General features: G+C 33.1%; 2 protein-coding genes across 2 annotated transcripts; both read right to left on the reverse strand.

Annotated features, from left to right (window-relative positions):
* Nucleotides 1-3,100: 3,100 nt before the first annotated feature.
* LOC132925956 (uncharacterized) lies at nt 3,101-4,054 on the reverse strand. The gene has a single exon (XM_060990310.1). It carries the CDS (start codon nt 4,052-4,054, stop codon nt 3,101-3,103), a length of 954 nt encoding a protein of 317 aa, XP_060846293.1.
* A 756-nt stretch (nt 4,055-4,810) lies between these two features.
* Nucleotides 4,811-6,870, reverse strand: LOC132925957 (zinc finger MYM-type protein 5-like). Its single transcript, XM_060990311.1, has 5 exons — nt 6,789-6,870; nt 6,577-6,696; nt 6,402-6,500; nt 5,685-5,798; nt 4,811-5,526 (listed from the first exon to the last, which is right to left on the reverse strand). The coding sequence occupies exons 1-5, from the start codon at nt 6,868-6,870 to the stop codon at nt 4,811-4,813; spliced, it is 1,131 nt and encodes a 376-aa protein (XP_060846294.1).
* Between the last annotated feature and the right edge of the window lie 6,909 nt (nt 6,871-13,779).

The following is a 13,779-nucleotide window of genomic DNA, read 5'->3' on the forward strand; positions in this document are numbered from 1 at the left end:
TTTGAACCCTCCCCCTCCCCCAAGTCCCCAGCCTGTGTACGTCCCAGAACCTCAGGCCCCTCCCCCAAGTCCCCAGCCCGTGTACGTCACTGAACCCTCCCCCTCCCACAAGTCTCGGCACGTGTGTGTCACGTGGCCGGCCAACGCGGCCCACTGTACGTCGCTGAACCCCCTAAATTCTCCCCCTCACCCAAGTTCCCGGCCATCGTACGTCACGCGGATGGCTCCGGCCGCCGCCGCCCACCCATTATATTTATATATATATTATATACGTCATCATGGTCATCATGGCGAGTCAGTTGTATATAGTATATATATATATATATATATATACTCTATGTAGTATAGTATAGTATATACTTTTTGTGTACTATGTATATACTAAATATATACTCTATATTCAAAAGTGTGTAATCACAAGTAATGATAACATTAATAACACATTGGCGACCCACAACATCAAATACCGATATTTTTATTGTTCACCGTCACCGCGGTATCAACGCGCCAGCCGTCGTCAGCTGTGGCGCCCCTTCTACCTTTTTGCTCTACCATTTCTCCGAACGCACCGATCGTCATTGGCCTACACGGACGTGCCTCCGTCCGACTCGCGATTTTCTCGAAAGTCGTCGCGTACCTACACATCAGAAAATAAATGTATCCGCGTCCCGTCCCGGGATTTTGTACTAAGTCTTTCTTATTTTTTGAAATATCTTAAGTACCGAAGTCCTAGTAGGCTTCAGCCCTCATAGCCCCCCCCCCCTTGTATCCGCTTCTGATAAAATGTGACCCGCCGGTTAAAAGTCGCGAAAGGCTTTTCCTCAAAGATGAAACTATTACACTGTCCAAGACGAGTTATCGCGGTGATAATATGCTGGTAGTTGAATCTCATCACCACCAAGGATGTCGCGTATTATTGAGTAGACGAAATCTATTAAAGCTTCAAGACATGCAATGGATTATCAACGAAACGGTTGCATTGAAATCTAACATTATACGTGACCCGATGATCGGACAAACTGATCTTGTTGCGACATATTTAAACGCTAATGTGCACGTGGAAAAAACATCGACCGTTGAAGAAATTATCGCGATCGTACACAATATCCATAACGATTTAGCGACAATGAACATTGTCGCGAAAAATGAAAACAATTTTATAAACCAGATAAAATTGTTTGCATACAAACAACTCGCTCAGCGTTGGTTTAAGAAAATGCATGAAAACGGCAAAGACTGTATAAACGATGCTGACGGCGATGGCGGCGGTGACGGTGGCGATAATTGGGTAATATATTACTTTATTATATATTATTATATTATACATTATAATACAACGTGCATTATTTTTACAGCCCATTTCACTCGAGACGATCAATGGATCGACGGTGTTCTCTTATACAAACTATTTATGTGTAGCTGCTTCCCACTCACCCGTTGGTCAAGGATAGGAAAAATAGCTGATTAAACGCATAATAATATATATGTGTATTGTAAACATTGATTATATTGTCACATAACATAACGTTCGTGTTGTATATATTATTCATATTATCATAAAATATGATTTGTATACATCATACATTATTAATATTACTATATATATATTATCTATTATATTATATTATATTATAGATATTATAGAAAAAAAAAAACGCATTATATTTATTAATATTATTAGTTTATTCATCCATAAAGTATACCTTATTATAATATTGGATAAGGCCTTAACCGTCTCAGCGTTCATGTCTCCTCCAATCACGCTAGTAAAATGTAACGAACTCAAATCCGACATCGATCTATTCAATATCAACTGTTGGCTACAATTCACAAGTATTCGCTTGTAGTCCTCGCAGAAGCCGAAAACATGCTTTAACGGTATACATCCACTGAACGAACCGTCTTTAATGAAATTAGCATTGTGACCAGTGATATCCCAGGCAGCGTTTTGCAAGATATTCGCGTCGGCAGGCGAATACGAACAATATCCTTTCATCGCGCTAGTTATCCCAGGTTTTTTAACCCGTTGTACTTCGGTAGAGTTAATTTCGTATTTCATTTCGTTAAACAAATTCATTAGACCGTTGTGCGCTAAACTTATTTCTGTTTTAAGTTCATCGGGCTTTGTTATTTTACCCTCAATATAGGTAAAACTATCGCTCGGTAACGTATGTGCATCTCGGTTTTGAATTGCTATACGGATTTCATCACCATTATTCAACGCACTCGTGGAAAACAGTAAAAAAGAATGCACAAACATTTCTCGAATAGGCGATTCGTTTACATATGCACCACTCACGTCTAAGAACGATTTATCCATAGTGTTTATATTGTAAAATAAAAATTAACGAATAAAAAATAACTACTTTTTTGCGATCAAGCGTAAAAATTTCTGATTATCGAGTGTTAACAATTTATTTTTATTATTATTATTATTATTTTTTTTTTTAATATTATTACTATTAACTTTTTTATGAAAACCGGTGGCGGCGGCGGTGATGACTTGTAGTGTGCGTCTGTCAGCAGTCGCGGCTTTAATGAGTGCATTACCATTGTCCGTAGTATATTTATTGAAATTAAATTTCAAACCCATTTTTTATAAGCAGTCTGATATTTACGGCTTCACCACGGAAATTAATTAACTTCCCGTTTTGATTGGTCAGCGAAACTCGAATGAAATCAATCGCAGAGGCGGTTTGACATTTTTCAATTGGTGGTTCAAGAATAGTTAAAACCACCCACCCACCGATCAAAAAGTCACACTACAAAACCTTATTTAATTTTATTATTTTTTTTTTTACTATAATTATATATACTAAAATTTGCTAATTTTGATAATTGATATATTAAGTACCGAATTCTAAATAACCAAGTAAACAACTTAATATTACAAACCTAAAGATATAAGATAAAATAAGTTTAATCTAGTATTCTAATGGACAGCATATTGCATGATTAATTAACTCTAAGTTAATCATGGGTATTGTATTTCATTGTTTTCTTTAATAAGTAGTTAGGTATAATAGGTATATACTTAAATTTTTTTTTTTTTATCAAAACATTTTAATACAAAAAGTTAATATACATATTTTTTTAAGTGTTAACAATACATTAATGCTTTTTGCAAAACACTGGAAGTTGAAGCAAATTTATTAATAGCATCTTCAATTGATACTTCTATATCAGGGTTACAAGAAATTAACATTAAATTATCCAACCTATTTTCTCCAACAGTAGAGCGTAATTTTGTTTTAATAAGTTTAAGCTTGGAAAAACATCGTTCTGCAGTTGCTGATGTTGGTGGCAGAGTACAAATTCCTTTATAAGCCATGAATAAATTTGGAAAAGCTGACACCATTCCCATTTTACACAGTGCAGAGTATATGGCAGTAACATGTATTGTTTCTTCGGAATCATCACTGTCAGTATCATTTTGATCACTTAAATCATTTGTATTAATTGTATGTTTGGAATGTTTAGATTGCATTGTTATGTTATTTGCTGTAGCACTATTCATAAAGTTTTTATAATTAGAAGCAAATAATTCATATTCTACATTCAAACCATTTTTGTTAATTCTATCTGCAGACAACCAGTTTACCAAGTAATCAAATTTATTTGGGGAGTCTTTGTTTAACTCTAAGCGTTCAGGTAGTAGTAATGAAAATTCTTTGAAGATATTTTCAGAACCACTGAATCTATCATCTAGTTTAGATAAAATAACATCCAATGAACATCTATAAACTTCACACACATAGCGGTAATTTGCTGAAGTTATTCTTTCGTCACTACTTATTTCTCCACTCATTTTTTTCTTGCGAGATGTACGCACCTCTGCTAAATCATGTTCCTCTAAGTCTTGTGCTTCACAAAATAATTTTGTTTCTGTAAATAGATTCTCATATACAGATTCAGTTTTCATTGCTCGTAAATCTTGTATTTGTTGTCGAGTCACTTTAATTAAATGTATTGCTTGAATGAAATCGATGGAAGGATTTTGTAAATAATTTGATAAAGGTGTAGTAATTGAGAATATATTGCGCATCATATGCATTGTAAGAACAAATTTAAAAGAATTAAGTTGCTTTAAAAAACTATTAGCTAAATGTTTGTTTTTTTTGTCAGTTTCTTCAAGGCCAATTTGTTTTAATGTTAAAATAATTGATTTATAAGTGATTTGTATAACTTCTAAAGAACGGTCATGGTATGTCCATCTCGTAGCAGAAAAACTTTTTAACCTACGAATACGTTGGTTTTTATATAATTGTTTTTGAAATTTTACATATATTGCGGTTCTCTTTCTGGCACCTAAAAATGTTACCAAACTACTAATTGTACCAAAAAAGTCTTGTGCACATACAGTTGCTTCACAACAATCAACAACTGCTAAATTTAAGCAATGTGCACTACACCATACATGTAGTGCACTTTTATTTTCATTTTGTATTAATGAGCGTAATCCTTTTACAGCTCCTTGCATATTAGATGCCCCATCATAAGCTTGTCCAATCAGATCATGCTTCCAATTTAAGTTATATTTGTCACATACTTTACAAAATAACTCATACATCCCATTTCCAGTTGAATCTACTGTTTCATCAACACAAATTAATCGCTCTTTTATAAGCCCATCGTTTGTACAATACCTCAAAACAAAAGCAAATTGGTCGAGTGATGACACATCAGTTGTAGAGTCCAGTATAAGTGAATACATTCCAGCCAGTTTCACTTCCTTTAAAATTGTTTCGCGGATCGATTCAGCAATACAGTTGAGCATAGAATTTTGTGATGATTTAGATAGAAATGTCAATCATTGTTTTTTTGTTGATGATTTAATATTTTCCAAGTGTGTAGCTAAAATTGTATGATGTTTGGCAAAAACGTTAACCCAATCTAGAAATTTTCCACTTGTACCATTAGTTAAACACTCAGTATGGCCTCTGAATGCATCATTATGTTTGGATAAACATAACACTATATCCATTAATACATGCACAACTGCTCTATTCATTGCAACATGCTTATTATTAGAATTCACTAACTGAATATCAACACGATTATTATTTATGTACATTATTTTATTTAATTCAGCTTCTAAGTGATCTTTACAAGTTTCATGTAAATGAATTCGACCATATAAACCTCCTAAATGTCCCCATGAATTGCAACCTGTAGTGACAAAAGAGTTTTTTTGAGCTCTAATAGAACCAAACAGTTTGCATGTCCAGCAATAAATTCTATTCATTGTAGGTGAGTATGTAATCCACGATCGATGTTCAGACTTTCCATTAACCAACTTTGTATAATATGATGTTGAAAACGAACGTGGTGGATTTGATTCATCTTTAGGAAATTTACCATTGGGTAAATCGGTAGCAATTGGTTGGCATGGACCCATTTCTAATTGAATTAACTTTATTCCAGGTGTGATTGATTTATTCATAAATAAAACTGGATCATTTTTAAACATTGGCGAAGCTGATTGTAAATTATTAACAGATTCATAGATATCAGGAGACTCAACATCTAAAATTGTACAATATTATTAGTTAGGTATCTTAATTAGTTCCACTAAGCTCTTTCAATATCCACAAAATTGAATTTTATATTTTTATTTACTGACTGACTATTATAATTTAAAATGTTGATTAATTCTTAAAAATTGTATAAACACATGTACATACCTGCTGTATCATTGGAAGTATTTAGAACAATCAATACGTTTGATTTATCTTCTTCTCCAATAACTACATCAATTTTCGAATGTTCAGTTTTCTCAAAGCTACTTGCATCTATTTCTAATATATTTAAGTTTATTAGATAAAATCCAAATCATTAAATAAATAAATGATATTGATAATATTCATAAATTAATAAACAAATTATATTTGATATATATATATAATATGTATCAAAATAGGTTTCTTAATGTTCTATTTTATATATTTTTATTTATAACAACTCAACATACAAAACAGTATATAAATCTAATACAATTTTAACTGTTTAGACTACTAATACTTATGTATAAAAAAACTTGGATTTTATTTTAAATAATAATGAAAATGTCTTGATAATATTTCTTCATATCCTACTTTAATTTATACTTTATATGGTACACAAAACTTATTATTAAAAATTAGTAATTTTATCAAACATTTTGTTACAATCAAACAAAAAAAAAAGTAAATATCTAAAATTGTACAAGATTAGCTCAAAGATTAGATATTAGTTATGAATGTCATTTTTATAATCTTCTATAGTTTAATTACACAAAATGTAATCAATATCCATAATATTTGATTTAAATATTGTTATTTAATGACTGTCTAAATAATATAATTTAAAATGTTTATTAATTCTTAAAGAATATATATTAAATACTATAACTATAAACATACCTGTTTTGTCAGTAACACAAAGTACCGTAAATTCATTTAATTTCTCCTTATCTCCTACATAAGTGTTTAAATATTTAGTTCCATTACAGCTACTTACATCTAATACATTTAAAATTACCATTAACTATCAAAATTATTAAATATAATATATTGTTAAGTAAACATATAATCATACTAGGTTTTTTTCCAAAGCAAGGTAAAACCAGTAAATTTTTTCTCTCTGGCTCCTCTTCCATATTATCAACAAGACATTCTAGTTCCATACAACTTTTAGGATCCGGCTTCAATGGGGACACTATAAGTAATAGTTTATTAGATAATTAAAGATCTTAATAACTTATTGACATAAATTTAAAATTATAGGAAAAAACATTCATAGTTGCATACTTGTTTTGTCAGAACTCAGTACAGCTGGTAAATTCGGTTTCCCTGGATCTTGGTTATCTACATTTGAATATTCAACTTCCATACAGCTATCGGGATCTGGTTCTTTTAGATGCGCTACATTATAACCGATTGGTATAAAGTTACAAATTGTTATTATTTATACATAATAAATATAGTTATATTAGGTCATAAGCCATTAGGTAACATTAGGTATGTGAATAAATACCTCTATACATAAACCATATTTCATGTAGGGTACCTATTTTAGAACACATATTTTGATATTCATAAATTTAACTTCTTCTTCTTCTTTGGCTTTTTACAGGCCTTTTAGGTCCATTGCCGCAACAACATACTGTCTCCATTCTTCTCTGTTTTGTGCCGTTTCTTCAGCATTCCTTACTCCCAACATCTTTAGGTCTTCTTTTATTCTATCAACCCATCTCTGTCTAGGACGTCCTCTGGGCCTCTTTGCGTTTGGTTTCCATGCGGTTATTTGTCCGATTAGTCCTTTTGATCTCCATACATGCCCAGCCCATCCTATTCGTGCGCTTTTCAAGATCCCAGTAATATTGGGTTCGTTATATAATTCCTCTAAATTTTTATTGCTACGTATTTCATATTCTCCTTCACTGTTTTTGTTTGGGCCAAATATCTTTCTCAATATCTTTCTCTCAAATACTTCTAACTTTTTTTCATCTGACTTTGTCGTCGCCCAAGTACTGCTTGCATACAAAGCTATTGGTCTGACTAGAACTTTATATAATGTTACTTTGGATTTCCTTGATAATAGTTTTGATTTGAACAATGGTAATAGTCCATAGTAGCATCTGTTTGCTGCAATGAGCCGTCTTTTCACTTCTTCGTGGCTATTAGCATCCTCATTAATATCTGCACCTAAGTATTTAAAATTTCCTACCCTTTCAAATGTGTACTCATTTACTTTCAAGGAATCCGATCTGTGGTTTTGTCTAGATACTATCATGTATTTTGTCTTTGTCTCATTAATTTTCAGGCCAATTTTTTTCCCCTCCTTCAGCAATATATCTGTTGTGTACTTTAGGTCGTCAACTGTTTCGGCTAATAGTACTATATCATCCGCGTAAGCGACTGCCGTTAGATGTCGATTGTCTTTTATTTCTATGCCCTTAGATTGGGATATAACTGTCCTCATAACTGATTCTAGGGCGATGTTGAACAGTGCAGGTGATAAAGCGTCACCTTGTCTAAGGCCAGTCGTTACCTGAAACTCCTCTGATAATTCTCCTCCAAAACTAATTTTACTTTTTGAGTTATATGTACACGATTTTATTAATCTGGTTAACTTGGCTGGTATTCCTAACGATTCCATGACTTCCCATAGTTTGTCTCTGTTGATTGAGTCATACGCTGCTTTGAAGTCAACAAATAGCAAATATGTGTCTTTATTGTATTCGTGACTCTTTTCAACAACTTGTTTTACGATGTGTATTTGATCTGTTGTTGATTTTCCTAGCATAAAACCAGCTTGGTATTCTCCAATTATTTCCTTGATATATGGGTTAATTCTAGTCAGTAGTATGTTGGACAATAGTTTATATGAAGTATTGAGTAGTGAGATCCCTCTATAGTTTTCACACTCCATGATGTCTCCTTTTTTGTGTATAGGGCATATGATGGATATACGCCATGCTTCGGGTATCTCCTCTTGTTCCCAGATTGTGTTCATAAGTTTGTGTAGCTGGTTCAGTAAACCTTGGCCTCCCTTTTTTAGGCATTCAGCTACTATTTCATCATCTCCCGGTGCTTTCCCGTTTTTTAGCATATCTAGTCCCATCTTCACTTCGTCTTCTGATGGTTTTTCAAGCTGCTGTTCTACAGTAGAGTATTGAATTATTGTGTTATTTTCATTTGGTTGGTTTAGCAATTTTTCGAACATATCTTTAAATTCACACGCAATTTCTTTACTCTCTGTTAGTAAGGATCCATCATGCTTCTTCATAGCTGTTGGCCTAGTTTGATATCCACGTTTAACTTCATTTACTTTTTCGAAAAATATTCTGGAGTTGTTATTCCTGTTGTTTTCTATGGTGTGTATCCGTTCTTTTTCCCATAATCTCTTATTCCTTCTGATGACCTTTTTTGCATCCTTTTGTTTTTGTGCTAGTAGCCTTTTATTGTCTTCACTAGGGTTCTGCAAAACTTTTGTTCTTGCTTTGTCTTTTTCCTCTTGAGCTGCTTTACATTCCTCGTTAAACCATCTTTTCTTTGTCTTTTTTGATACATATCCAAGTACTTCCTTTGCTGTTATTTTGATTGCTTGCTCTACCTTTCCCCAGGCTTCATTCAGGTTCACCATTTCTTGTATGTCTCGTAATTCTATCGATATTTTTTCTTGGTACACTTTAGCTGTTATTGTCTTCAGTATATCCTTATTAATTTTTTCTTTGTGCTTATTCTTTATTTTCCATTTTGTTGATATTCTGAGTTTGATTTTCGCTTTCACAAGGAAATGGTCCGACATTGCACTACTCCCTCGCATACTTCTTATATCTTTGACACATGATTTTATCCGGTTGTCCACTAACATGTGATCTATTTGATTTCTTACTAACCCACATGGGGAGATCCATGTTTGTTTGTGTATATTCTTATGAGGGAAGTACGTGTTACTTATTATCATATTTTTGGCTGTGGCAAAAGTGATTAGTTTGTTTCCATTGTCGTTCGTAATTTCGTGAAGGCTTTCGGATCCAATTGTAGGTTTGTATATGTTTTCTTTTCCAATCTTCGCATTGAAGTCCCCTAGTATTATTTTCGGTTTATCAATCGGTAGGGTGTCACACACCAGGTCTAAGTCTTCATAAAATTTGTTTTTTATGTCGTCACTCTTATCTTCTGTCGGTGCATAACAGTTTATTAGGAACATGTTGTACCATTTACATTTGAGTTCTATGTAGCATATCCGATCGCTTATTGGTTGGAACCTCACTATATTTGTCGCAACGTTATCACTTATTACGAAACCTACTCCGTGTTCATGTTTATCTCCACCACTGTATAATATTGTATTTCCTTGAGATTTCAAGGTACCTGAGTTTGTCCATCTCACTTCTTGAATCGCAGTTATATCCATCTCATATCGCTCAAGACACGATAGGGATGTTGTCAAAGCTCCAGCCCTATACAGAGATCGCACGTTCCAGGTTCCAATGTTGATGTCCGTTAAATCTTTGTTCCGAGGCTTATTATGTTGTTGATTTAACAATAAATGAAAAAAAATTTTGATATGATTTTTAAGTGACTATAACTATGTAACTCAGTAAATAAAAATTAATAATTTACTTTATGTTCTTAACATAATTCTGAACTAAGTACATAATATAACTATGGTTAAGGTTAATACATTTTTATAAACTAAATTAAATAGGCAAGTACTAGAAAAATAGAATTGATTTCAGTCATTCAGAAAATTTGCAAACTAAAATTTAAATATTTAAAAAAAAAATTAAAATTATAAATTAGATATTTACCTGAGGTACAAGGTTTATTTGTTTTAATAAAAAAATTTAATGTGTCCAGGCTTTTATTAGCCCCTTTAAATTTCATTTTGCATGAATTAACATGCCGATTCCAGTTTGTGGAGTTAATTTTCTTAAAATCCCGTTCACGTCCACAATATGAGCACTTCATATTAAAGAAATTACAAAATAAACCAACAGTATTGCGGACCGTAGTAAAATAATTTTAACAATTCAGTATTCACTAAAATAACGTCTATAACGCCTGACAAAGTGACAAGTGACTGAAGTCTGAAATACTGAATTACAGAAAACAGGAAAAGCAGGATTAAACAGTAACGATAATAATTGTTAAATTCATATCATGTTATACTATTTATATATATTTTATAGTATTTTTGTAAATCAATAAATCGTACGACAACATACACACACACACACACACACACACACACATTTTCAGCCGATGCTCTGCACGAAATTCTATTTTTATCTCACTGATATTGTGATTGTGATATTATGACTATTCATTAAATATTCCCATTTATATTTAATCTTGATTATAAATTCTAGTATTGTTATTAATGATAGTTGAACTATTGTAATAGGATTTCGTTATTCATTTTATATTTTTATCGCGAATCAGCGAAACGTTGATAGTTGGGTATTTGAGAGTCGGATAATTACATTATTAGTTACTCTTACTACTTTACTAGTAGTTCCAATATATAATTATAATTTTTTTTTTTTGTTTAAACCAAAGTCAGTTAGATAGTTAGTAAGATTTAAACAATATATATTATAATATTACCTACATAGTAATATTATCATCAATAAAATAATTTTTAGAATTTACTTATAATATAAACAATATGCTGAAATAGAAAGAGGTTCAATAATAATGATAATTATTCTAACATAGGATTAATTGCGATTTGCACATAATCAAATAATATCCTATTATTGCATACAAGACGTGACTTTATTTTCGTCATAACTCATAGAGCTGTTTATAAGTTAATCTATGTTATTCAGTCTTAATTGATTGTATTTATTTGTTCATTGTTGCTAACATTGACATGGCTATCAAATTACCATTTTTCATATTATCACCGGTTACCAAGACCAAGTACCCATCTATTAAAATGACACCCACCCCAAACTTTTTGGTGGTTCAGTGAACCACAAAATGCATGATCAAGCCGCCTCTGATCAATCGTATTTGTTTTCAGTTTATATAACACGCTATATTTTGGTATTTCGACTATTTTATAGCCCGGCGGTACGATCGAATAAAATTCGGGTATCGCATGCGATTGAAGTCCGTTGTCGAATGAGCCTGTGGCCAAGTTACATTCTACTTTTATCGTGTTGACGTTCATAATTTTCACCACGCGATCGGACTCATGTCTATGATTTCGGGGTAAAATACGTTTATCAAAACCCAATAACGGCGCAATGCTATCTTCGACGTTCAAATCGATATCACTATTACAATGTATGGTGCATTTCAATGTACTACTATTAGTTGACAAATTAAAAAAAATCACCCCGATGTCCTTCAGAAGTTCACGTATTTTAGTTTCCAAAACAATTATTTCATAACACCCAGTAGGTATTTTAATTTTAACGGGCAGCGGATGATTGCTGTGGATAACATGTAGAGTATCACATCCAGTTTCGACGTTAGGAATGGAATTGTATGTCTGCATACTTAGAAGTCCGATTTCTGATTTATCTCCCACTTCTATGGACGGAAAAAAATGACATTCTAACTCGGAGCTATTTCCACTCAGCGATAGTGTTTGAGACGGCATGATGTTGATGATGACGACGACAATAATATTATAAAATAATAATAATAATAATAATAATGCAATAATGCAATTATTGTTTTTCGGTTAAAAATTTCAAAAATAAATGTCCACAGTTGAAAGTATTGTATGCTTGTTGTCGTTCATAGTTATATTCGATAACACAGCCTTTAAAATATTTCACTAATTGCGGCGGCGGGTGGAGATTACCGTAACTATCGTAATAAAAAACTGATTTTCCGACTTTTTTATAACATACCCAATGCGTGCCTTTATTTTTTTCAAAGTCAAGGTTAACGACCGCACATTCCATGCGTATAGGTCCGGCAGCGGGCAACCTGTCTATGCAATATACACCTCTGAAATAAATTTTAAATTTAGCGTATTTTACAATTTCAAAATCATAAAGAGCGCAATTGGGTAAAATTAATTTTTTGGTATCGACGATTTTCTATTAGTTTTCGATTTCGCCGATTTACGCGTTCTTGACGGTGATTTTTTATTTTTATTTTTTTCGATGATATTTTTTCTTTCTTGTCACAGTCTTTTTCAATCCACTACCAGCGCGTTTAGCATCAGATTTCCTAATAATAGTATACGAGCCTCCGCTTTTATGCGGATTTAGATACACGCCTTTACCTAATTGTATAGGCGATCCGCCGTTCGATCTAATACTACGTATCGTCTTAACTATGTTAGATACCCCGCCGGCCAGCGTGCCCAAAGCCGAAAGTCCTGCTAATATAGGGATTAGCGCTAATGAACCACCAGTTTTAGGGACTTTGATCACACGAGGCAGTTTATTTTTTTTTTCGATTGAGCACCCCTGCTTGCTTTCACGTGTTTTTGTGATACGCATACCGTCGATTTAATTAATTTGCCCATATTCTGTGTCACCGGACACGTTTCGATCGATTTTTTTAATGTTTTTTTACATACGCCAACAATATTTCCGAACCCGCATCCGCTGCTTATTCCGGTCTGCCCGAGAGCAAGTCTTTTCTCTAAGTTAGTTCCCGGTCCGCAGTACTGATAACCCGGCAGATGTAATTCAACAGGTAAACTATTTATTATAGTGTTCAACAGCCCCGTACCGCTATTGGACTTGACCTTTGGAAGTGGCAACATTATATGAACGCTCCGTACGGCCGACGCACGTATTTATATGCATAAAATGCGATTCATCAGGCAAGACATAAAACTCAAAGTGGATAATATCGATTCGTTATCGTTATGTAATAGTAATGTCGAGAAGCTACCGCCTACGCGTTGTTTCCAAATTCTATCAGGGCGTTGATTGTAGGTCCGTCGGGATGCGGGAAAACAAATCTTATTTTCACGTTATTGGTTCACGAGAATGGAATTAAATTTGAAAATGTATACATTTATTCGAAAACACTGCATCAGGCTAAATATATCATGTTAGGCAAGATTTTATGCGATGTGCCTGGTATTAATTTATTTAAATTCAATGACAACGACACGGTGATACCACCCGAAAAAGCTCTACCAAGCTCGGTCTTTCTATTCGACGATATTGCGACAGAGAATCATGGATTTATTCGATCATATTTTATGAGATGCAGGCATAATCTAATAGACGTGTGTTATTTGGCTCAATCGTATTCGCGCGTACCGAAACAATTGATTCGTGACAATGCCAATTTTATAGTGTTG

This window comes from Rhopalosiphum padi, chromosome 3 (assembly GCF_020882245.1).
Source record: "Rhopalosiphum padi isolate XX-2018 chromosome 3, ASM2088224v1, whole genome shotgun sequence".
Classification (NCBI taxonomy): Eukaryota; Metazoa; Arthropoda; class Insecta; order Hemiptera; family Aphididae; genus Rhopalosiphum; species Rhopalosiphum padi.